The sequence below is a fragment of the Syngnathus typhle genome, linkage group LG1 (assembly GCF_033458585.1).
Source record: "Syngnathus typhle isolate RoL2023-S1 ecotype Sweden linkage group LG1, RoL_Styp_1.0, whole genome shotgun sequence".
Classification (NCBI taxonomy): Eukaryota; Metazoa; Chordata; class Actinopteri; order Syngnathiformes; family Syngnathidae; genus Syngnathus; species Syngnathus typhle.
Window position 1 is genome coordinate 24,271,285 of NC_083738.1, and position 26,852 is coordinate 24,298,136.

The following is a 26,852-nucleotide window of genomic DNA, read 5'->3' on the forward strand; positions in this document are numbered from 1 at the left end:
AAATAACAAGGTTTTAAGATGCAAAGGAAATCCGTATCAATAGATTTATTTTTTACCGAATGATAAATGAAGACGAGGGTGGAGAATCACAAATGACGTAGTTCCGCTCAATAACCGGAAGTCCCGCCTCTCAACCTGTGTCCTGACCCTCCAGAGCGGAGTTATGCGAGAAGTTAGCTGGAATATGTTTTAGCGTTTACATCGTAATCACTTTATACGTTTCATTAATTTATAACTTTGTCATTATAATTACAGTGGAGCAATGGGTAAGGAAATACTTTTGGTAACCGTTTCCCATTGTGTTTGTGTGAAGTTTAGATGAGAAGCTCGTTTTCTCGCGCGAGTTAGCTGGAAAAATGTATTGCCTTCCATCGATATAACTCTTTATCATTTTCCCTTCTCTTTCAGATTTTAATAGAATGCAGCCATTCGTAAGTAAACATTTGATTCTGATTGTTCATTTCATTCAAGTCGAACACACCCGCACTCTTCAATACAAACATCCGCATTCCCTCCTTTTTATGCGACGGTGTGATTTTCCTAACGGGTCAATGAGTCACCACGTTTCCCTTCCCCGTAAACGAAAGTGAAACTTGAAAGATTAGCTCAATAAAAAGAGATGAAATAAGCAAACTGTATATATTGTGTTGTAACCTGTCATTTTTTTCTCTCACACAGCGAACCTATAGAAACGGAGGTAATTATTTTTATTATTATAAAAATACTATTGGCTTTACGTAGGACAGTTGAAGTTCCCTGCAAAATAACGGTAGCTGTTTAGTTGCCGGTCACGGCAGAATAAACATTGCTATATTACTGCTTTAATTTAGTCAAAGTTAACACTTTATTGCTAAAGCTGAGCTGATAATAGGATTGTGCCATTGTCATGTCTTAAAACATGTCTTTCTGCCTCACAGTCTCAAGTGATCCATATGATTACCAAGATGAAGTTGATGGCAGTAATCCGGTGGCCCTTGCTTCAAGGACAATGTACGATTATTTCGATCTATTCTACAGCCAACGAGAATTGATGGCAGAGACCGAAGACAGTGTACGTCGTTGTTGTTGTTATTTGTTGCTGGATCAACACGTGGATATTGACGCCTCGCTTTTCTTGTAGGATGATGAATGGTTAACAAAGCAGTTAGAAATCTCAGAAAAGGCAGAAAGAAAGCGGCTGAAGAAACAGGTATGCTTGCTTGGAAAGCGCAGTGTTAAAAACCAAAAAGGAATGCAGCTCAGAATATCATAGCACAAGAATGGAGTGATGACTCCAACTTTCTTGTAGTAGCAGTATCGACGATGCACTCCAAAGTACACTTATGATCATATTGTGTTGTTCGCCAAAGAAACGGAAGGAAAGAAAGCGACAAGAGAAAATGGAGAAGGAAAAAGAGAACACCGTAAGTAACTGTCATTTTTAACAAATTATAGCAATAATTATTTGATATGAATGGGCCCATTACTTATGCTAATGTTCTCTGTTTGGAAGGTTACAAGTGGTTTGCAGCAATCCACTGCGGAGGAGAATTTGGCGGCTGGCGACAAATCGCAAGACGGTGCGGAGGCTCAATTTGAAGTCGGAGCGGAAGCAGGCACGCTATCTGAGGCAAGTGATGAAAGCCATTCCGAGGATGGTTGCAACCAGGTTTTAAAAGTAATTATTTGGTTGTTTTTTTTCCTCAAGTCACTTTCTGCTATTTGGTAATCTCTTAAAATATGGTTTGTTTTGATCATCAATCTTTTTTCAAAGGAACTGAGTTTCACAATATTATTTAAAAATATATACTGTATCTTCTATACACATTTTAACGCAAAAGTGATTGATTAATTTATTCAAATTTATTCTTCTGAAGGAACTGGATTTGACAAGTTGTTTTGTGAGTCAAGCGGCCCAAAGAATTCAGCATAAATGTGGTGCCAAGTCCAAACCTGAGAAGGAGAAAAAGAAGTCGCCCAACCAAGCACAACTCCCCAAAGAATCTCACAATGACATCAAGAAGGAGGTTGGATACTCCAATTTGTTTTTCTTACAACTGTTTACTTTAGATTCTCACTGAAAATTTTTTTGAATTTTATTCTCATCAAATTATGACTGTAAAATTTCAACTTCTTCCCCAAACATTTATTCTCCTTAAAATTGCTTTTTTAATTTTATTGATATAAAACTGGAACATGATATACCGGCACATCACAATTTCAGATATACATGAAATGATGTCGGTTAAATTGTATAATTGTTCATAAACTTGCCAAGATAAAAAACACATTTTGTTTCTGACCATCTTTGTCATGCTTCCCCACAGGTTTCTCCTGACCGCTCGGTGCTGACCGATCATGTTGAAATAAGCAACGGTCTCGCAAGTGGGTTCTCACATTTTCCCACTCATTTGCGCATCATTTTTGTTGGCTATAAACACTTTTTGAATTTCTCAAAGCTCAGGGGAATCAATGCGCTCGTGATGGACGTTATGATTTAGCGGTGGATTTTTTTACCCAAGCCATCCAGTACAATCCTACGGAAATGAGGTCGGTACCATTACGTGGCCTACATTTTTTTTTTATGTTTCTTTTTTTTTTTTAAGTCTCAAAAAAAAAAACATTAACGCAGCACAACTTTTCCTTTTAGGTTGTTTGGAAATCGAGCGTTCTGTTTGGAGAAGTTGCAGGACTATGAGAAGGCCCTGGCTGACGCCGAGTTATGCCTCAAGATGTCCCCGTGCTGGATTAAAGGCCTCTTTCGCAAGGGGCGGGCTTTAGCCGGTTTGAAGGTCACTGTCCACTTTTTGATGTTTCACTACGTGTTGGGTTGTGGTGTTCATTTCGTCAAGTCATGCACACTGCTGCAGTTATTGGAGAATGGCTTCTAAGTTTGAGTGAAAAAATGAGGTTGGACATTGTTAGTCAAGTAATAAAATCTGGGTGTCACTAAAGCTCGCACCGTCTTACTCCCCTCACCAGAGATATGAGGAGGCGGCGCAAGCCTTCCAGGGGGTTCTCAAGCTGGATCCCTCTTGTGCTGAGGCGGCTCAGGAAATGATGCAAACGCAGATACTGGAGCTGATGGTTAGCGTACACACCGGCACCTTGACTTTGAAGGTTTTCCCACTGACGAGCCGTCGCCACCGTTCCGTTTCAGGAGTACGGATTCACGCGGGACCAGAGTTCAAATGCCTTAATTATACACGGGACGGTGAAGAAGGCACGCGAGGTGCTGTCTGCATTAAAGCCCCAAATCCAAGCTCCCCAAGTGCTGGCAGCTCCAGAAACCCCCATGAAGACCAGACACCCCGGGGCGGTCCACAGCGCCTTCAACAGCCAAAGTCAAGAGGATTGTCAGCCGTAAGTCAATCACATGAATATTATTTGATCAGTCGGCACATGGGAAAGGACAACTTAACGTTTCCTCGTAGTATTTGGGATGTTTGTGAATATTTGTTTCAACCTCATTCTCGTTTTTTGCACTTATTTGTACTTTTTGTACTTATTTTGATTATTTACTTGAAACTTCAAAGATTATTTTTTTTGTTATTATTGTTATTATGTTATACTCATAAATGACTTTTGTTCATGGCAATAATTCATATCTATTCTCGGATTTTAAGACTTGTTCACGGTATTCTAATTTCATCATTTTTAACATTTTTCCCCATGTGATATTGCCAGAATTTTATTTTATATGAATAAGTGATTATTATATTATTATATATTTTTTTTAATTGTTTCCAGAATTAATTTTCAAATTTTGTGTTAAAAAAAAAACCTATCTCACCGTTTCTATTATTGTTACTTGCTTTCCAGCATGTTTATTTTTTTGCCGCTTGATTGCTGCGTTTTTGAGCGTGCATCTATTTCCCTCGCAGGGAACTGTTTCCAGTGTGGGTGGGCAATGTGGACTCAATGGTAACGGAAGAGCTGCTGTTCAACATGTTCAGCAAGTTAGTGTGCATGGCGCCTTTGACCTGTAGAGTCACGGCGAGCACGTTCGTAAGTTGACGACAATGACCTCTCCCTCGACAGTGCGGGTTCAGTTCACAGCGTCAAGCTCCTGCTCAAGCAACGCTGTGCCTTCGTCAACTTTACGCAACAGGAAGGCTGTGACAAAGCCATTCGATTGTTTCACGTGAGTGGGGAAATACCCCTCGCATGCACCTCCCCAACTTTCTGATCTTTTTGCAACTTACCTCAATGGTGTTTGGTCAGAACTTCAAACTGATGGGGAACTGGATCATTGTTCGATACCCCGACAGAATCCCCGCCTTCGGGCGCTTCTCCAAGGCGGCCCTCCGCAGTGACAATTTCCAGTAAGTGGCATTATCCACTTTACTCAACTACTGTACATTCCAGACTTTAAAGAAAAGACATTTTTACAATCTTTAAACACGGTTTACCAAAGTAGAGTAACAACAGTAATAACACAAAAAAATCTGTCCTAAAAAAAAAGTATATCTCTATGCAAAATTATGGCTGGATTTTCGTCATATTTTGACTACGTGATTTTATTTTTGTCCCTTAACGTAATTTGAATTTGCACCTTAATTCAAGTAGTCTCATAATATTGCAATCGAATCGATTATTGCAATTCCGTCATTTTTTCGTGTTATTTGTTAAGTTCATATCTTACCGTGTTTTCAGTACAGTTTTGAGGCTGACAGTAAATTTCGCAGCATCGCTCGATTTGAACATTGGAACAATGTTCATTGTGTGTTTCCAGGCAGAATTCAAACGGAAGCGGCGTCATGTGCTCCAACAGACAACAAAAGAAGGAAGGCCTTTTAAAAAAACAATAATGTTCCTTCTGCTGTTTAGTTTGTTTGGTTTAATGTTCCTTCTGCTGTTTAGTTTGTTTGGTTTAGTTTTTCTTTTGAAATGTTTCCATTTGAAGTATGACGACTGTCTTTTTATTCGTTTGCTGTTTTAATAAAAATTGCATTAAGGGATTTCTTATTTTTTTTTAAAAGTTGTTTTTAAAAAATGTTTTTAAAATTTTTGGCTCAACGTCCGTTGTGTATACTAAAACAGATATTAGTACAACAGATATTAGTATAACAAATGTCTGAAAAAATCTGCCTTTAATTTTTTTTTTCATAAATTTTGATTTAAACTCAGAAAATGAACTTCTCTTGTAAAATTGTGCCTTTTCCCCTAAAATGATCCACCAATTGGTTTATTTTGGTAAAAATAATGATTTTGTTTTGTGATGACCAATTCATTTCCTGTCATAATATTTTTGACTGGTGGCACAGTGTCGCACTGGTTACAACGTCCGCCTCTCAGTTCTGTGGAGCGGGTCCGATTCCTCTGTGAAGTTTGCGTGCTCTTCCCGTGCATGCGTGGGTTTCCTCCAGGTACTCTGGTTACCCCCCACATTTCAAAAACGTGCGTTTTGAACTCGTAATGAAGTCTTATCTGTCCTCACCGTTATTTTGGGCTCGTCACTAAGTGTTTTTCCAGGGGGGGTGCAGTGAGTGAGTGTTGGTCCTTTTAATCTTGTGGGGGGAGTCGGTTAGTGTGGGGCGTCGTTAACACTGACAAAATGGCTGCCGATGATAGCAAGTTACGGGAGAGGAAGTTGAAATGATGTTTGGCTATTTTTGGAAAAGGTTATTTATTGCCATCTACTGTGAAATGTGCCAAACTTTATTGCGCAATGATTGAAGTAGTTTTAACTTTCGAGTAACGTATGCGTAATATTGTAGTTATGTAAAAACTACAACTTTAATAATATTTGTATCATATTTGGACTATTTGCATTTTATAAATGTAACTACATTTTATGAGGACATATCTTTCCTGTTTGCCTTTGGAAAAAAAAAACAGCTGGTATCACTGATATTGGGACGTCTCAATATCGATACTTGATTCTGTATCAGAAGTGATCATGATTCAATAATACATCCATCCATCCATTTTCTGTACCGCTTAGTCCCCACGGGGGTCGCGGGCTTGCTGGAGCCTATTCCAGCCGTCATCGGGCAGTAGGCGGGGGACACCCTGAACCGGTTGCCAGCCAACGACACGGAGACAAACGACCATTTGCACTCGCACTCACACCTAGGGACAATTTGGAGTCTTCAATCGGCCTACCAAGCATGTTTTTGGGATGTGGGAGGAAACCGGAGTGCCCGGAGAAAACCCACGCGGGCCCGGGGAGGACATGCAAACTCCACACAGGGAGGGCCGGAGGTGGAATCGAACCCGCACGCTCCTAACCGCGAGGCGGACGTGCTACCCAAGTGCACCACCGAGCCGCCTATTTGATAATACATTACATGTTAAAATACAGAAAAATTATCTGGCTGTGGTTCGGAGAATTTTATTTAGTTTTTTTTCCTTTTCTTTTTGCTGGTGTTGCATTTTAAAAAAGACGAAAATAAAGCCTTCATTCCGGATGAGTGTCTCCCCTCCTGTTATGTCCGTTTCAATTTTTGCGCATGTGAAGCATCCACGATGAGAGACGAAAGCTTTTATGCTGATGAGAAGCAGTTTGAGAGGAGGAGCATGGTCTTGTGTAAAAATGGACCCCCCCCCCCCCCCCTCTGTTGCCCCCCCTTCTATCAAAGCTTCTTCCTGGAGTCTGGGGAGGGAGGGAGAGTGGGAAGGAGGATACGTCCCAGCTGTGTTTGACAGCTCTTGGGGCTGAGTTGTGTGGTCTGATGCTGAAGAAGGGGCGGAGGAGGTGGGGGTGCTCCCTCACTCGACCACCCCACACACACATGTAGACAGACAGACAGAGGGCTTGGCAAAGGGAGGTGACAGCAAGCTTTGACATGGTCCAGCCTGAACCTCAAAACCACATGATACCCCATCTAGTGGCATATGAAAGAATCACGGAATTAAATGATCAAACTGCATAAAGTAATGTTACAGTGGCTTAAATTAAGTACAGCTCAGTTGTATTTCACTTTTAAGCTTAACACTTTTTTAACTTTTGCGTGCATTAAGGTCTGCGATCATGTTCAGATGCAGCTGCTCACAATCCTTTTGATCGATGGAGTGTTTGTAGGCACCAAGCGCCCCAACACACACACACACACACACGCGCACACACGCATACCTTACCCAGTACATAGGTGTGACTGTTTAAAAACGTCTCCGTTTTTCTTTTGTTTCAGCTGCGGACTCCTGAAAGTCAAAAGCTCCCAAGTGGTTTGGTGCAGCACTTGATGTCTGAATGTTGTCAATTCATGTCGAACTTGCCCGTTCTTTTGGTTTCTGCTGCTGCTGCTGACTCATGCATTTCGACGTGATGTCATCAAACGTCGCATTCCTTACTCAACTGCAGACAGTAGCAGGCGTTGCTAAAAGACATGGGTAAGTTTTTAATTTTACTAACTAAAACAAGTTTTTATACCTGTCCAATTTGAAATGATGATTGGTTATGCCATTTTTATAAAAACTTTGAACAATATTCTGCAATTTTAAATACATTTTTAGTGCCTCTATGAATCATTTATTAAATTGTGTTTTTTTTTTCTCTTTGAATTTACCACAATAGTTGTAGCTAAACTATAAAGAATATAATGTACTCATTTTTCAAATTCTCGTTATTTTGTTAAAAATATGCATATCCGTAGCGTCCGCCCCTCCCTGTCGAGCTCCACGCCCGCCCTGGCGCCATCCCTCCGGATGGGCTCCCTCCCTCCTCCCGGGCCCCCTCCCTCCTCCCGGGCCCCCTCCCCTCCTTTTCGGCTCTGAGATGAGGAGACAAGTTCGCCCGCGGCACTCTCACACTCCTCTCCGCAGTCGCTGTCTTCCGTTTCGGACCAACGGAGGGGCACTTCGGAACAGGAGAAGCTTATTTTCTCGGTTAAGGAATAACAACTGAACCTAGTAACTTTCGGGGCTGCTTTTGTGCACGTTCAGGATGAACAAAGCCGAGAAGGAAAACGAGCCGAGTGAATTCAGCAGCCACGAAGAAGAGGTAAGTGGGCGTGCGCACCTGGTCGGTCCCTTATTTTGCTTTCCCCCAAAACCGAACTTAAAAGCAAGGACAAAAACATTCGGTCGGGCTAAGAGTTCACCCCGTCGATGAACAACAACACGACCTCCTGCGCAAAGGCGTCACTTGCAACTTACGACGTTTTTATTTTATTTTTTATTTTGCACTTGCAAAGTCAAGTAGGCACGGAAGTTGGCATTTACGGCGTGTAATATCTGCACGATGACGATACTGCCCCCCAAAGTATCTTGTAAGATTCCAAATTGAAGACTAAACTAAATCAGGGCGAGTTGTCATTTACAGATGGATTACAAAATGCAGTTTTGGTGTAATGATACAGACCCACTATTATCTATTTGCCCTCCATACGCTGATATCATCATGTATCACGATAGTCCCTTCACTGGTAAATTATTGTAATATCGTGATATCTTTTTCTCAAAGTTAATTTGTAATTCTATTATTTCCAAAGACTCGTGGCCCACATTACCAATTTATATCGATGCACCCTGTATTACAAAAATATCATTATGTCTCACCCCCTCTTAATAGTGAACTGTCACACAATTTCACCAATGGAAAAACAGAAACAATTATGTCCAGTTCGTAATGATGCATCACACAAGTTAAGTTAGTTTGACACAACCCATGTTTTTGCCCTTGACTTACACAGATATTGTAATGTATCGTGATACCGCCCTCCCTCATGATATATAGTTTTTCTGTAATTGTACTTCCATCCAAGTCATAATGATGCCCAAGTATCAGTATTCAATTTATTTTCCTCATTGAGTTCACCAATGTGTGATAACATTTTTATTTTAATATATTGGGTATCGAACAGCAATGCAGAAAGGTCTTTGTTCTCCATTGAGCTAATTGAAATTCTATTGTATCAAAAGTAATATTGGCTACTTGGTACCGGTATCAAGAATGATATTGGTATTGATAAAAAGTAGTGACTACATCGCTAGTGTTCAGTATTTCTGACCAAAAATCGTTGTGTGTGTGGGAAAGCCGACGTCTTTACAGAGTCAATGATTCGGTGATCTATAAGATTTTATGCTATCGTTACGACTGGTAGGTTATACGAATTGATGTTAAATCTGGACTTTCCCCACCTAAGAACCCCTCCCAGAATGGTACCAACCTCGTCTGCCTCCATTAAAACCCGGCCAATAACCTTCGGGAGGCAAAGTTTAACAAGCTGCGAGGTATAACTCTCACGCGCTCTTAGCGCAATAGCTCACTGATTCACACCAGTAAAGTGCCGATGCGGCGGAAGGGCGCGCTAACCAAACATGGCGTTGTCGCAGCCGAGGTATGCTTCTAATCTGGAGAGCGGCGATTGATAAGCCGGCGCTATCAGGTGCTCTGGACGCTTTCACATCGCCAGACGCTTTTAACCAGGTGACAAGACCTTGTAAGGACCTGGAAGCTCGGCTGGACTCAACAAGTTTTCCGTAAATGTTTGAACGCCGTATCACGATATCGCTTTATATGGCGAAACTGAACACACGTATGAAGTTTGCGTACCACCGCAACGTGTGTGAGGGCCTCCGTTAATCCGCTCCCTGATTGATGCTCGACCGTTCGAGACGTGAGGCTGACTTTGCGTGGAAGCGGATCTTTACAAGCAAGACCCCGAAGAGATATGACTCGAGCGAATGTGGCGCGTCTCTTTGGGGGTGCTCCCATCGGGCGCCGTGACCTTTCTGGTACGTGGGGGAGCGCGGGGGAGGCCACCGGTGGTCCGTAGCACGATGGCCTGCTAACTATGAAAAGGGCAAACTGATACATTAACTCTGTGTGACATGAAACGTTACAGGAGGCTCCAAAAGAAAAAAATCTGATGGCCTGCTAATGAAGACAATCAAAAAGGCTCACTGCTTTTGAGCCCCCCCCCCCCCCCCCCTTCAGCTTTGCCGTCTGATAGGTTGGAGTTTATTTATACAAGCGGCAGGGGAATTGTCATCTTATCTGAGCCATTTGTCAGCTGTGCGACAAGAGCTATTTGAAAAGACAACAACAAGGCTTAGCGTCACCAGCGGCTGGCCAGTGAGTCTGACAAGAATGTCGTAAATGCCGACTTGGGCCAAACTCATTCGATAGAGCCGGCCGGGTAATGCGGGAAAAAATATGATCACGATATATCTTTTCACATCGTCCGATCTCGATAATCATAATTCAAAATAAAGAAACTAGAATACTTCATTTTTTTAACTTTTACTTTTGAACTTTTTTATTTCACCCAAGTATGCAAGCTGAATTTTCGTCGTATTTGTGAGTTCACTAAAATACGAGAATCCATCTTGTCCAAAGTCATGTTATGTTTACTTAGCATCAAAACAAATGAAGGAAAATAGCGGATAATGGGGTCGGGGTGGCATACTATGGTGTTATAGGGTGTTCTATCTTAAGTCATGGAGGGTACTGTCTAATTTTAACAAACTACAGCTAGCTAGATGCTAAGTTGTTAGCATGACTCTTTCAAAAATAGTTTTACTATATGACTAAAGCTATCAGTTTGAAGCGTAACTTTTTGGAATGTAATTAAATTTGGTTTGGTTTTGAAAGATAATGAAAGTTATCAGTTTGAAGGGTAACTTTTTGGAATGTAATTAAAGTTTGTTTGGTTGCCTAATGATCTTCAAATGGCCTCTTCAAAGCAAAATGGCAGACTTCCTGAGCCTTTCTCGGGCAAGAGAGTTTTTTGTGGGTGACTTTTATCTCTCTTCCCCTGATTTCCTTCCATCTGCCACACCCAGCTTTCTTCCCTTAACTCGCTTTATCTTGTTCTCGTTGCCATTTCCTCTCGTGATGCTTTCTTTCCTCTTGTAAACTGCTGTCCCATTTAATCCCTTCCTAATGTGTTCCTTCTTTGGTCTTCTTTCGATGATTGAATTTTGGGGGTCCTCAACATGGTTGAAAATGTGTTTATCACAACAGCTAAAAGTTCTAAAAATAAAATGTGAAATCCAATCATTTCACACGGCATACCTGATGATCTTTGCATTAAGTGTGTAGTCTAAAAAAAGAAATTAAAATGACACCAAAGCAATACTTATTTTTAGTTATAGTCTTTTTGGTGTTTTGTCAGACTTCATGTCAATTAGAAGGGAGCATCAAATATTTGCGGATTTTAGCTATTCTCATTCTTTGTATACTTTTTATTAGGTGAAGATTTTTTGTCGGGGGGAAAAAACAGCTTACAAGCTGCACGATTGAGATGTTTTCTAAATTGATATTTTTTTAAAAATAAACAACAAAACACAATTTTATTATGGTTTTCTGTGGAGACGTTTGCGGTTCGAATTTTTTTTAATCAATGATAATAATAATGCAAAAAAAGTCTTTGTTGTACTTTTATAGGTCATGGTGAGGGCCACTCTTAAAGGTTAACCCATTGGAACATTTACAGCTCGGCAGCGCTTTAATTGTTGCTTGAAAGCAACTACTCGAGTGCACTCGCCCTCGGCAATAAACTTTGCCCAACCTCTGACCCGCACCCCCCTCCTCACAAATCTCTAGTGAAACTCAAACCCACGACCTGTTACCAGATAAACCAAGTCATCCGATTAAGGTGGCCTCACACCTCTGCGTCCGTTCCACTCCGAGCGATGCGACAAAATCATTCGTCGCTTATTCCTCTTCTACAGGCTAATGAGAGAAGCTTTGTGTCAGATTGTGATAGTGGGGCGAAAATGCCAACAATAGAGTCGTGTGGTGAGTGGCCACGTCAAGGTTAGACCAGCGTCCTGCTGCATTTGGCTCGAAAGACTTATCTATTAACTTGGCTACGGAACACACACATGTACATTCACGAGAGGGCGGAAGCATGGAGGGGGCAACGCTAATAATCTCCCATCGCACCAAGGTCATGTCTCTCATTTGAGTCGCTCAAAAAAAAAAAAGGTGGTCAATTAAAGTCAGCAAATATGTGCGGAAGTCACACGGAGTTTATAATGAGACATTCCAAGGCCAAACAAAATCCCTTTCCAGGACACCGCTCGGGTTTCCAAGCGATTGTTCGCATGGGAGATGATGGAAATAGAAGGAATGGGTCGTCGCCCTCCTTAGACCCTCCCCAACAAAACAATTTCGGCTCCTAATAGGACTAGGCTTTTTTTTTCTTCTTCCCAATATGTTGTGGTGTGCTTAACAAAATGAAATATTTTATTATTCGAATTAAAGGAATTAAAATTGATGATTTGAGCATAAAGCCTGTAGTGATCTATGAATTCAAAGTAAACACGGTGAAGCTACACTTAGCTGTTATGCTGCACACAAACGGAATAAGCTGCCAGCACAAGTGAAGACTTTTTCCAAGAGTGCCATTTTGCAGGAAGATTCTGTTGAGTGGATGTGTGTTTAAAACTATGCCTTCATGTTACAAAAAAGAATACAACAGGACTTTTCTCGAAGGAAATAGCTTCCAATTTATCTCCGGGGGAAAAAAAAATCATCTTTATTATAAGGTTACGTTTTCCATTTGTGATTTTTTTTTTTTTTTTTTTTTTTTTTTTTTTCTGGGAACATGAACAGAGTAAAGTTGGTGTTTTTTTTCCCCCAGGAAGTCTTGTTTTCCCCTCAAAATTCGGTTGTGCTTTTTTTTCTCCCTTAAAAAACACAATTCTCATAAGAGTGACAATTCTAAAAAAACAGCACAAAAAAAGAAAACATTTTTTACCTCAAGGGTCTTTTTGAGAGAAAAAAAATTGCTTAACATGCATGTAATACGATCAAAATTAAAGGCCATTTCTTTCATTGCATAAAAATAAGGTTACTTATTAATTTCAGAAAAAAAAAAGTATTATTATCATTAAATCTGCCCGCCTGTGACCATATACGGTCAACGATTCAAATGCCCCGTTTAGAAGTTGTCTTGACTCACAAGGAAGCAAAAAAAACTCAAAACGACAAAACCAACAAACGAGATTCGACCCCAAAAAGGCACCTTGACATCCGGCTTTCCGCGCCTCGGCCGACCCCAAAGTCCAGTCAACAAAGAGCCAGCCGCTTGGCTTAATCTGCAGCAGATGTTTGAAGATTTTGCAGCTGAATCATTGGGAATGTGCAAACTCACCGGACGCACGGCGGAACGGTTACCACCCGCAACAGCTGACGTCAGAAAGTCTCAGGGATCAAGCGGGACGGCGCCGAGAATGGCCCGTTGTTGCCGACGGGGTCTCGCGGACAAAAGAGATGGACATTTGAATAGCTTAGCGGTCCCGCTTTAGATGAGTGAGATACCTCAAATGTTTGTTAGCCTTCTCGTAAACCGAGCAACATATTTACTCCACTTGAGAAACAAACAGCATTTTTTTTTGCCATTTTCCTCAAAAAACATCTTGTAACTTTTCAACCTCATTCAGTTTTCTTCCCTAAGAAATTGCGACATTTTCCGCCAAAGCACTTATTTATTTTAATGACTTTATTAAAGTGCCAAATTTACCCTGTCAAAACCACAACATTCTCATATTGTGAAATAATGAAACATTCAGTTTATTCCTCTAACTAAATTCCTCCTCCAAAGTATGACAATACTGCAAAATATGATTCTAACCATTTTTCCTTCTTCAACCTTCTCCTTCTTACGATAATAAATGACTAACGAACAAGTACAGATACCAGGTATTGGTATCAAGCCCATATCATTTTAAGGTATCGAGTACTCATTGCGACTTCCGATACCAGCAATTGATAAGACCCCGTTTAGTTTCATATTTATGATCATATGTTAGCAAGATTTTGGCTTTTGCTCATATTTAGCGATTTTTTTTCCGTTTAAAGATTGTGTGTAGTGAGCCCATGCGTTGACGTTATTAAATCAGACCTGGCAGACCCCACTCGCGGCCCCGTGGAGTCTCGCTCCGCTCAGATAAGAGCAAAGGTGACCAAGGTGATGTTTGGCGCGGTGCCTCGGTCCAGCGTAGCCCTCCCACTACTACGCCCCCTCCTCCCCGGTTGCTAAGCTCCTTTGTTTGTGTGCTGCTCTCTCTCTCCATTGGCATCAGTCGCGCAGATCAGGTTACATGTGGGAATGAGCTGGAGTGTTAGCTCAGCGCTTCCTTTGTCCCCTCAGCTGGGAATCTCGGCGCGTTTACGCAAAATCCAATCAAGGACCACTTGAGCAACTTTGGACACTTACTGTATCTTCACCATTGGTATCATTAGCTGTGTTATTTATATCTCACTTTCATTCGCAGGTCAAAATGTCATCATGAGAATAAATTTATTTACTTTATCCTTGACAGTCTTTATGGTTGTAAGATTGCAGCCGTTTTTGTTTCAGCGGGAAAGAAAAGACAACTTTAAGAGAATGAGATCAATTTTGTAGTCGGGGGGGAAAAATATCAATTTTATTCTCTTGAGACTTCCCCATCAAAAATATAACTATCCATCACAAGATTGACTTTCCCCTCCCTTAAAAAATACTTTTTTCCCCCTCCGTAAGAATATTTTGTTATTATTATTTTACAAAAAGGAAACTAATTGTAGTCTGTAGAGCTTTACTTTTTTTTTTACAAAAAGGTTTTACAGAAAAAAAAAAACTTTTTGAGAAAAATGTAATTGAGAAAAAAGCCAAAATAAAAAAAATACATAAAATACGATGCAGTTTTATTACGGCACGATTTTTTTTTTAACTATGGTCATGTACAATACAAGAAATAAAGGATGAGGATATGAGAAAGTGTGTACATGAGCACCCATATTTGGATCTATGTCAGGAGTAACCGACCTTTTTGAAACCGAGAGCTACTGAATAATGTAAAGGTCATTTGGATACACACTTCTGAAACAACAGTTGTGCATAATTTATCTTTAACAATCTTACCACGTTTTTATTTCATCTACAACTTTCCTAGAAAATCCCAACATCCCATCAGCGGTGAGCTATTTTTAGAACAGGCCCACGGGCTACTCATGTGGTCCTTGGGGAGGCGGGGGGTGCAGCGACGTCCACTCGATTATTCGATTAGCCCAGTCGCTTAAGACAAAACAGCTTTGAATGTTGCTCTCATCTCCCTGGCGATTTCTCCTCTTTAGATTTCCGTTTGCGCTTGCGCTTCCCTTTATTCTCAGCTCGGCGCTATACATTCAAATTCCCTGCCAGCGAGCAGGAGCTCAAGTTGAAAAGTTCAGATGTGCAAAACAAACCCAAAGAAAGTCTACGTTAACAAAGACTACGTGACGATGTGTTTGGCGTTCTCCGCAGGTCCGAACGCTCTTTGTCAGCGGGCTGCCGCTGGACATCAAGCCACGGGAGCTCTATCTTCTCTTCAGACCATTTAAGGTATGTTTGGATGTTTCCAGCGCGTGGATGAGCCAGGGCTATTCTTAGCGACTGTTCTTTCCAGCTGTCAATCGTAGCGACCATTAATAATGATGAAATAAACGCACATGGAAAGGTCGCCCGAGCTTCAAGTCTCTGACTTCGGAGAGTCCACGTTCGATTGTGACTGACCGCGTTTGTAAACTCGACATTGTCTTTTTCATTTTAGGGCTATGAAGGTTCCTTGATAAAGCTGACCTCCAAACAGGTAGGCTTGGAAACAACGGAATGATGAAAATTCCAATTTTTCACAATGTAGTGCCATCGAGTCAAATGTTTAGCCTACGCGGAAAAATTCGGGAGCTGTAGGATAAACTTTAAAAGAGTGCTAAAAGTGGCCAAATTGAACCTAAAATGGCTTCTTCAGTCCAAAATGGCAGACATCCTGTGTCTTTGCAGATGTGGCTTCATGAGGATTTTTTTTGTGGGTCTACTCATGATAAAGACGCGAATTCCATGTTGCTAAATGAAACTGGTCTTAGGTGCCCACTTCTAAAAAAACAAACAAAAGTAAAACAAAGAAAAGATAAAGTATCATTGGAAACAAACAAAAATATTGAGCCTAAAATGGCCGACAGGTTTACTGTGTCTTTATAAGCATGGCCTCTTGAAACTTCTTTTTTTGTGGCTCTACTCATGGTAGACGCGCTTACCAAAATTCATGTTGTTAATTTTAGTTTACTTAATTTTGAGGGCAGAACTCAATAGTTTTGTGTTTTATGAGGAGTCATCCTACTTGGCTGCCTTGCTCCGCCCCCACGCAATGATAAAAATGTTTTGCAATTTGGTGTCACCCTTCTGTTTAGTGGTTCGAGTTTGCTTCGCCAATGGACAAAATCTCCAGAGTGAGTACATCTTTGAAGGACATTTGGACAAGGCCAACATAGAAAGATAAAACGTATTCAGGTTGTAGTACCTCGTCAAGGTTTTTAAGAGAACACGCCCGAAGCGAGTGAAAAGCTCTTCTACGAAAAGTGTCTCGGCGTACTTTGCCTTGATTTGAGATATTTCATCTGGGTTACATTTGAGTTTTTTTTTTTTTTTGCTGCAGTCTTTTAAGAAAAGACGGCTCGGATGAAACGCTCTGCATATCCACGCCGCCGATGGGGAGTCATTTCCTTATAAAGCAAGAGGCCCATCTCAGGCCCTTTCTATTTATATGTTCCTGTTTTGCTTTTTCCCCCTCTCTCACTCTGTCTCTGTCTCTCTCTCTCTCTCTCTCTCGCCCTCCCTTGTTCAGAATTCCCATAACCTCTGTTTTTCCAGATCACTTCCAACAGATCAACCCCACGGGATGTTTTCATTTCCTTCCATACCCGTCGAATAATAACAACCCAAATTGTTGTCTCTTTCCTCGTGCTCTTCTTGGCTGTTCAGCCAAGATGCAAAAATTGAATTTCAACTCAACCCTTTTTTTTTTTTTGGGCCACTCATTTTCATCTCGTTCCTGCCTCTCACACCGCTTCCATATTTGGGCAAATGGGGAACATAGGGATGAGCTCTCTCTTTTCCCTCAGGTTCATAAACAGACTTGAGCACTAAAGTGAACAATATGACGAAATGGGGTGGAGGGTCACACAATGTTTTGTTTTTTAAACAGCTTAGTACAATAGAGGAAATAAAAATCAACAGAGACAATCTTCAAAAGCCCCTTGCCTCATTTTTAGAAAACACAACCAAACATGGTGGGGGTTGAATGCGTCTTTTTTTTTTTTCTCGTATAAGGAACACGTCTATGCCTTTCAGACAGGAATGCCAAGTCAGTTTTTTTTTTTCCCCCCTGCCCTAAACTGTGTTTCTTTTCTCTCCAGCCGGTGGGCTTTGTCAGCTTTGACAGTCGATCGGAGGCGGAGGCTGCTAAGAATGCCTTGAACGTAAGTGTCACGCCCTTTCCGCCAGCATCCCATCACACGCAAAGTGCAGTCAAGACAAAAATCATCTGCATACACGCGTGTTTACCGCTAGCAAAAGCGGGGCAAGGTCAAGCCCTCATTCCAAAAACAAGAAATTGATCCCGGGCTTACTTGGGAGCTCGTTATTTCGCAATAGAACTAACAACCTTGATGAAAGGCTTTCCACGAGATCTTTTAAAAAAAAAAAAAAAAAAGACATTTTTCTCACACATATTTAGTATCCCGCCCCAAATTTTTCCTCTTCCGAAATTATTTGTGTAATGATTAAAATGATAAAGTGTAGTGGGATAAGCAAAGTGCCCTTTCCCCATTGCGCCTCAATGCACCTCCGGTTGTTTTTGGAATGTTGGATTTTTTTCCAGAATCATGATGCCAAACAAACTTGTCCGCAATTGAGTATGCAGATAGCAACCCGCAGGGATACACACAAACAGTTTCGACAATTGTTTTCTCACAAAATTATTTCCATATTTCCCTCTCCTTTTGATGCACGCCAGGCATCAAAAAGATGCCAGCCTCCCACATGAAGAACATTCTTAGCTGTCACACCAGTGTAAAAAAAAAAAATACACAAAGTAAAATAAAAAGATTACGCACAATCTAAATCACAAAGGTGAGTCGCAAGATCTGTCATTAATATTTAGCAGCATTCTAAACTAGGACAACTGTAAAAAAGGTCACCGTTACTTGTAAAATGCAAAAGAATCAACAAAAAAAACAATTGAACGACGACACGTTGCTAAAAATCAACAAACGACCATATGGATGACATCACACAGTTCGCTGTTCACATCACGTCCAGGTTTTCATTTGCCATCCGTCACAGTAATCCACAACTGAGCCATTTATAACTCACCAAGATTGCTTTCTCGCCTGTAATTTCTACCTTGTGAGTAACACCTTCCGATAAAAGGTACATGAAAGCTCTCGTCGGACACCTGATCACCAAACGAGGCGTGCGAAAAATAGAAATGTCAAAGACCTCTACAAAAACTCGCGTCTCAGTTGTCTAAATTTGTTGTCGCTTCATCATTACTTGAATCGCCATCGCGTTTATTTATAACCCAAGAAAAGTAGTCGGGGAAACAAAGTGTGCCTAATGTCTGTGTGCCTCAAATGTGAACTATGCCACCAACATGAAATCATAATTCACAAACCATTTTAATGGATATCTAATTTTTTTTTTATAAAATACATTATTTTAGAGATATTTCCATATTGAAAACAAGACGCCATCTTTGTGTTGTTGTTTTTAAAGGGTAAGGGGGAGTCTGGAACGGATTAATGGCAATTTCATTCATTTCAATGTGCAAATGTGATTTGAGATCGTTCGTGTTATTACAAATGTTTTTTTTTTTTTGGTCACAGGGGGTCCGGTTTGATCCTGAGATCCCGCAGACCCTCCGGCTGGAGTTTGCTAAGGCCAACACCAAGATGGCTAAGAACAAACTGGTTGGCACCCCCAACCCCCCTTCATCCCAGCAGAGCCCCGGCCCACAGTTCATTAGCAGAGACCCGTGTGAGTACCGCACTGAAGCCGCTCAAGTTGACAACAATTTGTTCGCCTTTTATTTTCCCCCTAGGAAATAAGAGAATGAATCCGTCCCAGGGTCACTCTGTCGCTGTCGTAAAAACTTTATTAACTGTCCAGTCACGGAGTGTGGAAATAATTGTAAATAGGATCATATAAAAGTGATTAAAAAAAAAAAAATCAAGAAAGAAAAAAAAGGCAAAGTCATTGTGGCCGTGACTTTTTGCTTTATGTGATTCATGCAGTTTTAATTTTGAATATATTTCTTCCCTCAAAACATTTGAATCGTCTGCTGTATTTGACTCGCGGCTGAGCAGGTGTGTTTGTTATACAAAAGTTCAACTTTTCTCCAGAAGCTTCCTGGATTCCGCAGCCATGGGGCAATCGCTCTTTGCTGCATTCTTGTCCGATGAGCAAACAAATGTTCTTATCTGAAGAATGTGGTGCCAGAGAACGTGTGTGTGTGTGTGTGTGTGTGTGTGTGTGTGTGGGGGGCAAATAAGGAAGCCATTACTGACACGACGACGTCATTGAAGAAACGGCCACCATTTTGTGATAAAGTGTTGTTTTTTTCTCCATGTGCTCGCTCGGCAATAGAAGCGCTCGCTTCCTTGATTTCCGTTGCGCGCCGTCACCTCGCTCTTTCACTCAGCAGCTCTTTTTATGGACTCCTCGCAGTAATCGGACTGCCTCGCAGTATAATCACTTGGAAGCCAAGAGGCTGCTTGTCAATCAAACAAACAAGCAGCGATAGTGGAGCTAATTTTAGACTTTTTTTTTTCCTCTCTCTTTTTTTTTTTTTTATACTACATATATTTCAGATGGTTTTGTCTTCAGAAAAGAATGCGACGCAAAATGTCTTTTGACACCTGTGTGATGTTTACAGCCGTGCAGCGGCCTCACTCCACGCCTGCTCTTCTTCTTCTTTCCACAGATGAGCTCACAGTACCCGCTCTCTATCCCGGCAGCCCAGACGTGTGGGCGTCGTACCCGCTGTACCCGGCGGAGCTGTCGCCGGCCCTCGCACCGGCTTTTACTTACCCCTCCTCGCTCCACGCTCAGGTAACCACGGCGCACCTCCTCCGCCGTGGAAAAAAAAACACGCTATCAGCTTAATTTGATTGCTAAGCCATTTTGGACTACAGCTAACTTGAAAAAAAAAACAAGGAGTCTATTTAAAGGTGTTTAGTTTTTCTTAATCTGAACTAATAATATTGTATTTCATGATTTCATGCCCCACACTGACACAGTCGTCCATTTGAGGGAGACTCCTTGATAGGTGCTGCTGTTTTGGTTAGCAACACAGTTGAAATGGTAGTTCTTATTAGTTACTTCCTGATGGGGGGGAAAGGGAAGCGGCAACTGGCAACTAATTGGGGCATGACATCTACAGTTTTCATCATTTTAGCTACTTTGTTAGACCCACCCCATTTTTTATTTTTTTATTTTTACCCCCGCCAACCTTTATCCCATTTATCAAGCGCTGCTAATCTACAACGCTCCAGCGCGACTTCCCAATAGAGTTCATTATTGATCCCTGGCAATTTCTTCCCATAAAGCCGTTGGGTCGGCACTCCTTCTGCCTGGTCTTTCTCAGCTTAAGCTGCATCAAGTGTATTTTTAGCACCAAAAGGCCCTCGCTATTTATTCCGTGGGCCCTTTTATCTTTGCTCGCATTTCCATACGTGTGATTCGGCGGCGGCGTCACTAGATGATGACAGCTGGAGAAATGCATTTGAACGTGCTAACGTCTCAGATGCTTCAATGTTTCCTATTGTCTCTCATTTTTTGTTTTTTTTTAAGATCCGCTGGCTCCCACCTGCAGATGGAACTCCTCAGGGATGGAAGTCGAGGCAGTTCTGTTGAAGTATGTGTGAGTAGTGCGCATGTGGACTAAAGGCATTGTCAGCCCGGCGCTGATGAATCATTTTAGAATTGATTAATCTATTGATGATTCCGTTGAATACTCATGTATTAAGGCTTGATGAATGCTGCTGTTTTGGCTAGCAACAGAGTCGTCGTATTGAAATTTACTTGCACCGACTACTTGCACGTGCAGGACACAATTTAGTGGTTCGTTTGCAGGTGCAAACCCAAAGAACACCTACTGGGTGGTGTGTCCGTGTCACTCGACAGATGTGTGTGTATTTCTTGCACAAGGCGGCAGTCACCAGAGCTCTCCTGCTCTGAAAGACAGGAAGAAACATGTTCTTCAGATCCCTTAGGGGGGACGTGTGAGTGAGTGAGTGAGCGAGCGTGTGGCTGGGTGAGGCTTACCCCGAGTCTAACATTTACTGAGCCCAGCAGAAAACACAAGTTTGGAACAGTCTCACTTGAATTCAACTTGGTTAGCAAAGTTAGCATCTCTGCAAGCTATTTGTTGAATTGTGTCTTCAGATAGGTAACAATAGTTGCTCTTGAAAAACAAATATTTACCACGTTAGCAGCTCTGCATTTCAGATCCTTTTGTTTTTATTTATATAGTATTGGTTTAAATATTTGATTGTTCATCAATATCAATATTCTTAGCTACCGTTTGTTTTTTGCACGTCACTCTGAATATGAATAATCTTATAAAAAATACATTAGAATATCTATAATTAACAATTTAATTAAATAAAACAAATAATTCAAAAACAATAAAAGTGATCAATAGATTCCTTGATACACCTCCCCAATCAAAGTGGATTGGAGATCAAAATTGACTGGAGTGAAGTGGCCACCCTTGAGCCGGCTGACAGGAACAGGAACAGGAACGGCCCCCACAGTGCGCAGTGTTTGCCAAGCCGAATTGTATTTGACATGCGTGCCTCAGCGGCACGCGGGTGCCTTCAAAGACGACCTCATAGCAGACATTAATGCCTAGTCAACTGAAGGGAAAGGTAATCCGCATTTTCCGTTTGACAAAACATCACGGTAGTGGCGAGTGGTGGGGGGCTCGGGGGGTTCGTGTCAGGTAGAGCGATACACATATACTGGATGTGGTCCGGCCATTGGCCCCAAGGAGCTTTTTCGCAAATGCGGCGCTTCCTGCTCAATGTTGGACCAACTCCCATCACAGGTTTCCATCTTAGCCCCCCCCCCCCCCCCCTTCTGATAAGGAAGCGAAGCTTTGTCTCGCACACACACACACACACACACACACACACACACACACACACACACACACACATGCCTGCTGACATGTAACACTTAAATCCAAGCGTGCTTTCCATGTGTCAGCTTTCCACTGACAGATACTTGTCAACTGCTCTGCATTCATGAGAAACACAGCCAGGGCCTAAGGGCTTTTGTCCAGATTACAGGGGCTTCGGGTCGGGCATCCAAAGCTGCCCCCCCCCAACCCGCCACACAAATAACCGCGGGTCACATTCATTTTAAGAGTGAAAACAGTAAAACCCGTCACACTCATTGAAGAGGTGGCAAATCGCCTCCCGTGGTCTCAAGCAGGCCTTGTTTACAGATCTCACGTCATGCGTCTGCCCGCGAATTCTTGGCTGTAACACATTAAGCCGGCAAATCGCTAAAGCGTTCCCAAATGCGCACCGACGTGTTCAATGATCAACCCAGTCTTTAACCTCGGCCGCCTCAGCCGGAACAAATAAGGACGGTCTCGGGAAAGTACGGGCGCCGCATCAGCCAAGCCGAGCGTCTGGAGAGCTCGTCAATTCTCGTAGATTCGCTCACCCTTGATTAAAGGCGCGCCGTCAGGCATTAGCTAGGCCAGCCGTGTCTCTTAAATCGTCTTCTTTCCTGCCTTCCAGTGTTTCTGTGGCGGGATCTCACTCTTGTTTTTAAAACTGCCAACTCCCCTTTGAGACTCACCGAAGATGTCGGTAGCACACCAGAATGTGTCTCTGTGTTGGTCTCAACACGCAAGTGTCTCTCCCGCCTGCTCGGCTGTAAACATCTGTCTGGCCGTCCTCAGGTTCCTGATGTGTGATGGTGGCCTCGGCCGACTGTGACGGGCGTCGCTGACTGCCTCTCCGCTCTGGTTTGAGGAGGAGCGACTCTGGCTGCGGTAGCAGCGAACCGTCGGTAAGCGTATAGCTAGCGTGCGCTGATGCTAACGGACAACGACAAAAGGTGTAAAGCTCACACCTTTCCCCCCACTTCTTCTCTGCCCTCTGGCTTCTTTCACTTTGGCTTGTACTGTGGTTGCGCTGCAAGAAATTGCAAAGTCCGTCGATAGTATAAGCTCTAAAGCCCGATGTCAGAATTTTGAGCTAACTTTTTTGGAAGACAAAATATGTCTCTACTTTGACTTAAAATCTTCCAGTTATATGTAAACCTCAAACCTGGCGCAAGATCCATAACAGCATTCATAAATCGAAAATTATTTTGAGTAATTTCTTCAAGACAGAGCTTTTTAAGGTGAAGTTTAGCGAATAAAAACTCCAGTTTTTAGTAATTCAGCCAATAGTACAGGTTAGTATCGGGACTCGGTACCCATCCCCAATAAAGTCCCAACTTTATAAGAAGGACATCGCTCCGAGAAGAAAAGTTGCCAGGTTATGATGAATAAAGTTGTATTTACTCAGACACTCAGGAAGTGTCATGTAAAAAAAAAAAAAAAATTATAATGTAATGAAAAGAAGTCATGAGAAAAAATTCAAGACATTTTGTTAGCTGATTTTAAAATGGCAAAAACATGCTAGCCACTGTATAACGTTTCGTGCTGGCCACAGGTTTATTTCTATTTACTGCCTCGTCGCGAGGTGGTTGGCTCCGTCCTGTTGTACCTCGCCGCTTTTCACCCGCCCCCCGTGTGCTTTTATGAGAGTTCAGTCACCATAGCAACCTCACCCGCTTTTTTGTTGTTTCCCTCCCCACTCTCTTTTGCTGTTTCTCGCAGGCCTCAGGGCACACAAAACACCCGCCTCCATCACACATCGAGAACCCTCCCCTGCCCGCATTTAAAAAATGAAAAAAAAAAAAAATTACAGTTACAGACTCAAGATATCCCGGCGGCGCTCTGGCTTCACCTCGGCCAAAGGTACCCCCAGCAGCCCTCGCCCCGCCCCACTTTGTTTACAAGTATGCAAGGAGATGTGCGTTCATATGCACGGGCGTGTGGCTAAAGCGCTGCCGGATGCTGAAGATGAAGACGTTATTATATGACTAGTAGTCCATATATCATTCGTATTCATGTTAGTAGGATTATTAAGAGCATGACATTGACCCTCCAAAAAAAAAAAATCGATCAAAAAAAAAAAATTGTTGTACTTGTTTTTTAAGAAAGAGGTATTTTTGTAACCATTTTCGAAGGGTTCATGTTGGCCTAGAGCGGAAATATGACAGCAAATGAAGAAATTACAAGTAGTGGTTTTCTGATTAAAGTCGTGCTGTTGTTTGGGGAAAAAGAAGTATACCATTGCGAGAAAAAGTTCAAGGCGATGGTTGTAACATTTTGAGATTTTTTTTTTTTTTACCTTAAGCAGAATCTAACAATCAATCTCGACCCCCTGTAAATTGTGCAAACGGAAAATTAGTTGCCATGACTACCCACCACCGTTGCTTCTTCTTTGTCGCCATGTTCTTCTTTTAAAGAAGACAAAGAAGTGGTTTTCATGGCAAATAACCTTTGGTTCCCTGAGTACTGATACCTTGAAATGAAGCCAGTATTGGCACCAATAACGATACAAGTTCCTAAAAATAAAGGTTTGTTAAACAAAAGTAATGTTACAAAATTTGATTACAGGGGAAATGTTTTTTCACAAGAAACATTCTTAGTGTTAAAATAAAAAGAAAGCTGCTGTGACAGTTGCAAAAAATATTTCTGAGAGTTGTCCCACAAAGTAAATTTTCTTTTCTTGGAACTTTACGACCAATACACTTGTTTTGATTATTTTCTCTGCTTATATAAGGCTGAGTTTCCCCCCCACAATATTACGACTTCTTGTGACAATCGAACAATTTTTTTTTTTTTTTGTGTGTTTTGCATGGCAGTCCAACTTAAATGCTAACCGGTTACCTCCATCTAGTTCAACATGAAACTTATTTGTTTGACCTCTGGAGTTAATGCCGTCGCTTTGTTTTTCGTTGCAAACCAACGTGAAGAGAGTGCGATACCAAAGTTGTCCTGTTGGCGCGCTCTTGTTGGCGTGGGTGTTTCGTTTTCCGGACCGCAATACACGGCTATAATTAGCTACAGACCAAAGGCATTTCATTTTGTACACTGGAGTTGAGCGAGCTCGAACCGTGCAACTTTTCTGTCTTTGACGCCTTTCAAGTCCTCAATCGGATTTTTTTTTCTTCTTTCGCTAAAGGCGCTTACTTTCGTCTATTTTTAGACAGCCAAACTAGTTTTCTTTACTGAAATGTAGATATTAAAAAAAGGGAGCCTGCTGTATTAACGTCCTTCATCGCAAAAATCTTTTCTCGCGACAGTTTGACGTCCAAATTTTCCATGTTGTTTTCACAAAAAAATCTTCCCTGTTACGTACAATCATAGTTAAGAAGGTGTATTTGGACCACACTGGATGGAAAGAAAATGACTCGAGAAAAAAGTCGGAATGTTACCCGAAATAAGTTGCAACATCACCCCCAAAAAATTCTAGGAAAAAAAATAAAACCAAACTCATACAAGAAGTAAATCGTATTCTTCTGAGGAAAAAAGAAAAAAGTCATATTTTGTGAAAAGTTGTTCTATTGTGAGAAAAAGGCTGTTGTACATTTGATTTTCCTCTTGTCATGTTTTTGTCAAAAACCTTTTTTTTTAAAGAAATTGTGAGATTTTTTTCCCCCCGCAGGATTACAATTTAAGCTTTACATTTTTCCTGAAAATATGACTTTATTCTTTGAATGCACAATTTATTTTGTCTTTATTTCTCTGTAAATCGAGCAATTTATTTCGTAAATATTCTGGTAACTTTATTCACATTTTGTGTGGCTCGAATACACTTTTGCGTCAGGCTAGCTGATGTGTAACAATTCTTAATATGCACAATCGTATCCGATCCGAGAATTTATTATTTTTTGCTTTTAATGCAAATTTTTTTCGCATTGCTTTTTTTCTTTCCAAGTATTTATAAAGAGTGTGTGTGCGTGTTTTATGGGTGTTGTTTTCCCAATTATATAATTCAATGTAAGTATTATTGTATATTCCTTTTTATGTGTGCGTGTTGTATCTGACGGGTTGGAACATACTGTACTGTATGTATCATATACTGTATAAATACTACATAATTCACTGTGAAATCCTGACAAAGAAAAAAAAACCTAACAAAAAGAAAACAAATGCCATTGGGGCGTTTTTCTAATATGGTACAGTACATGCTTGTTTGTGTATACGCTGTTGCTAGCTGCATATTAGGCTAGCATTGTTTGTTTCAAAACAAAACAAAAAAATGTTTTTATGAAAATGTTCAAACAAGACATTTCGGCCATTTGCCATTAAAGATCGACATGATCCCAACTTGACGTTTTGGTTTTTCTGTATTACCCTAAAGATATTTGAGTTTACACTTAAGTTTATAGGAATCATTAAAAAAAGAGTTGCCAAGAGTTGCTTTTTTAAAGTGGTATGCCCATGAGCAACAGAGTGTGTGTGTGCGTGAATGTGTCAGGCCATTAGAGCTACGCAGCGCCATCTAGTGGCTGGAATGCTCATTACATTACTTCTACAAGATTGATCGCTTTTTAAATGATTAAAAAACAACAGCAGTTCAATTACACTTGGACCACTGTTTAATGCCATTATTATTTTTTAAAGTAACAGAATATTACATTCAAGTTTTTTATTTAAAATAGACCTTTGTTGACCTCGTGTGGACAGTAGCTGTAATTACAGGCGTCTAAACATCCCAATGAAAAAACTGCACTTGCAAACTTTTTTTTTTTTAAATGTATATAAACTTTATTTAAATTATTTGCAAAGAATTAACCATTTACATGGATTTGATGGAAAATGTTAATATTGCTTTGAGTTCCAATTATGTTTCCTATGTGTAAAAATACAGAAAAAGAAACCTACAGTAGGTAACAAAAATCTAAATTACTGCTTCTTGAAGATCCTCTTGGCATCCACACCTTCATAGTTGTAACTCTGTAGGTGTGAAGGAAAAGGAAGTTTAGAAACCTGTCAACGCTACAGCATGAAAGCGATTGTCTTTTCTTACTTTGTCCTTT

The 26,852-nt window shown here is 41.2% G+C and overlaps 3 protein-coding genes and 1 long non-coding RNA gene across 10 annotated transcripts in view; 2 read left to right on the forward strand and 2 right to left on the reverse strand.

Annotated features, from left to right (window-relative positions):
• The first annotated feature begins 106 nt into the window (after positions 1-106).
• On the forward strand, positions 107-4,940 carry LOC133162739 (tetratricopeptide repeat protein 31-like). 3 transcript variants are annotated; one of them, XM_061292147.1, is made up of 17 exons: positions 107-266; positions 409-431; positions 679-697; positions 918-1,051; positions 1,121-1,189; positions 1,350-1,403; positions 1,493-1,657; positions 1,857-2,006; positions 2,307-2,364; positions 2,439-2,529; positions 2,630-2,771; positions 2,962-3,066; positions 3,140-3,342; positions 3,864-3,938; positions 4,021-4,123; positions 4,204-4,304; positions 4,715-4,940. In XM_061292147.1, the coding sequence occupies exons 1-17, from the start codon at positions 263-265 to the stop codon at positions 4,788-4,790; spliced, it is 1,572 nt and encodes a 523-aa protein (XP_061148131.1). In that variant the 5' UTR covers positions 107-262; the 3' UTR covers positions 4,791-4,940. The 3 variants fall into 3 exon arrangements, with proteins under 3 accessions (XP_061148131.1, XP_061148141.1, XP_061148150.1); XM_061292157.1 differs by having other exon boundaries at positions 1,493-1,609; XM_061292166.1 differs by lacking the exons at positions 107-266; positions 409-431; positions 679-697; positions 918-1,051 and having other exon boundaries at positions 1,289-1,403.
• LOC133162801 (uncharacterized) lies at positions 4,895-8,650 on the reverse strand. The gene is made up of 2 exons (XR_009716281.1): positions 8,612-8,650; positions 4,895-7,301 (listed from the first exon to the last, which is right to left on the reverse strand). It is a non-coding gene; the product is annotated as an uncharacterized LOC133162801 (long non-coding RNA).
• Positions 7,677-26,139, forward strand: LOC133162763 (RNA-binding protein with multiple splicing-like). Of its 3 annotated transcripts, none has more exons than XM_061292198.1 (10): positions 7,677-7,924; positions 15,162-15,239; positions 15,448-15,486; positions 16,085-16,123; positions 17,090-17,152; positions 18,560-18,710; positions 19,657-19,784; positions 20,526-20,595; positions 22,651-22,760; positions 23,578-26,139. In XM_061292198.1, exons 1-8 carry the CDS (start codon positions 7,868-7,870, stop codon positions 20,586-20,588), a joined length of 618 nt encoding a protein of 205 aa, XP_061148182.1. In that variant the 5' UTR covers positions 7,677-7,867; the 3' UTR covers positions 20,589-20,595; positions 22,651-22,760; positions 23,578-26,139. The 3 variants fall into 3 exon arrangements, with proteins under 3 accessions (XP_061148182.1, XP_061148174.1, XP_061148190.1); XM_061292190.1 differs by having other exon boundaries at positions 20,526-20,589; XM_061292206.1 differs by lacking the exon at positions 16,085-16,123 and having other exon boundaries at positions 20,526-20,589.
• Positions 26,140-26,499: 360 nt separating this feature from the next.
• Positions 26,500-26,852, reverse strand: part of LOC133162785 (fatty acid-binding protein, intestinal-like) — a 30,274-nt gene continuing 29,921 nt past the window's right edge. For 2 of the 3 annotated variants that reach the window (XM_061292231.1, XM_061292226.1), the window contains one exon: positions 26,500-26,769. In XM_061292231.1, coding sequence (XP_061148215.1) covers positions 26,719-26,769 — 51 coding nt within the window. In that variant the 3' untranslated portion in view covers positions 26,500-26,718. The remainder of the gene's footprint in view (positions 26,770-26,852) is intronic. The other variant, XM_061292218.1, reaches the window with a different exon arrangement.

Bases quoted from the DNA above. Each gene is read 5' to 3' on its own strand.
- LOC133162739 (XM_061292147.1), top strand. The intron at 2,530-2,629 runs GTCGGTACCATT...TTTTCCTTTTAG, and splicing joins TACAATCCTACGGAAATGAG to GTTGTTTGGAAATCGAGCGT. The intron at 4,124-4,203 runs GTGAGTGGGGAA...GTGTTTGGTCAG, and splicing joins AAGCCATTCGATTGTTTCAC to AACTTCAAACTGATGGGGAA.
- LOC133162763 (XM_061292198.1), top strand. From the start codon at position 7,868: ATGAACAAAGCCGAGAAGGAAAACGAGCCGAGTGAATTCAGCAGCCAC. The intron at 15,240-15,447 runs GTATGTTTGGAT...TTTTCATTTTAG, and splicing joins TTCTCTTCAGACCATTTAAG to GGCTATGAAGGTTCCTTGAT. The intron at 15,487-16,084 runs GTAGGCTTGGAA...CCTTCTGTTTAG, and splicing joins TAAAGCTGACCTCCAAACAG to TGGTTCGAGTTTGCTTCGCC.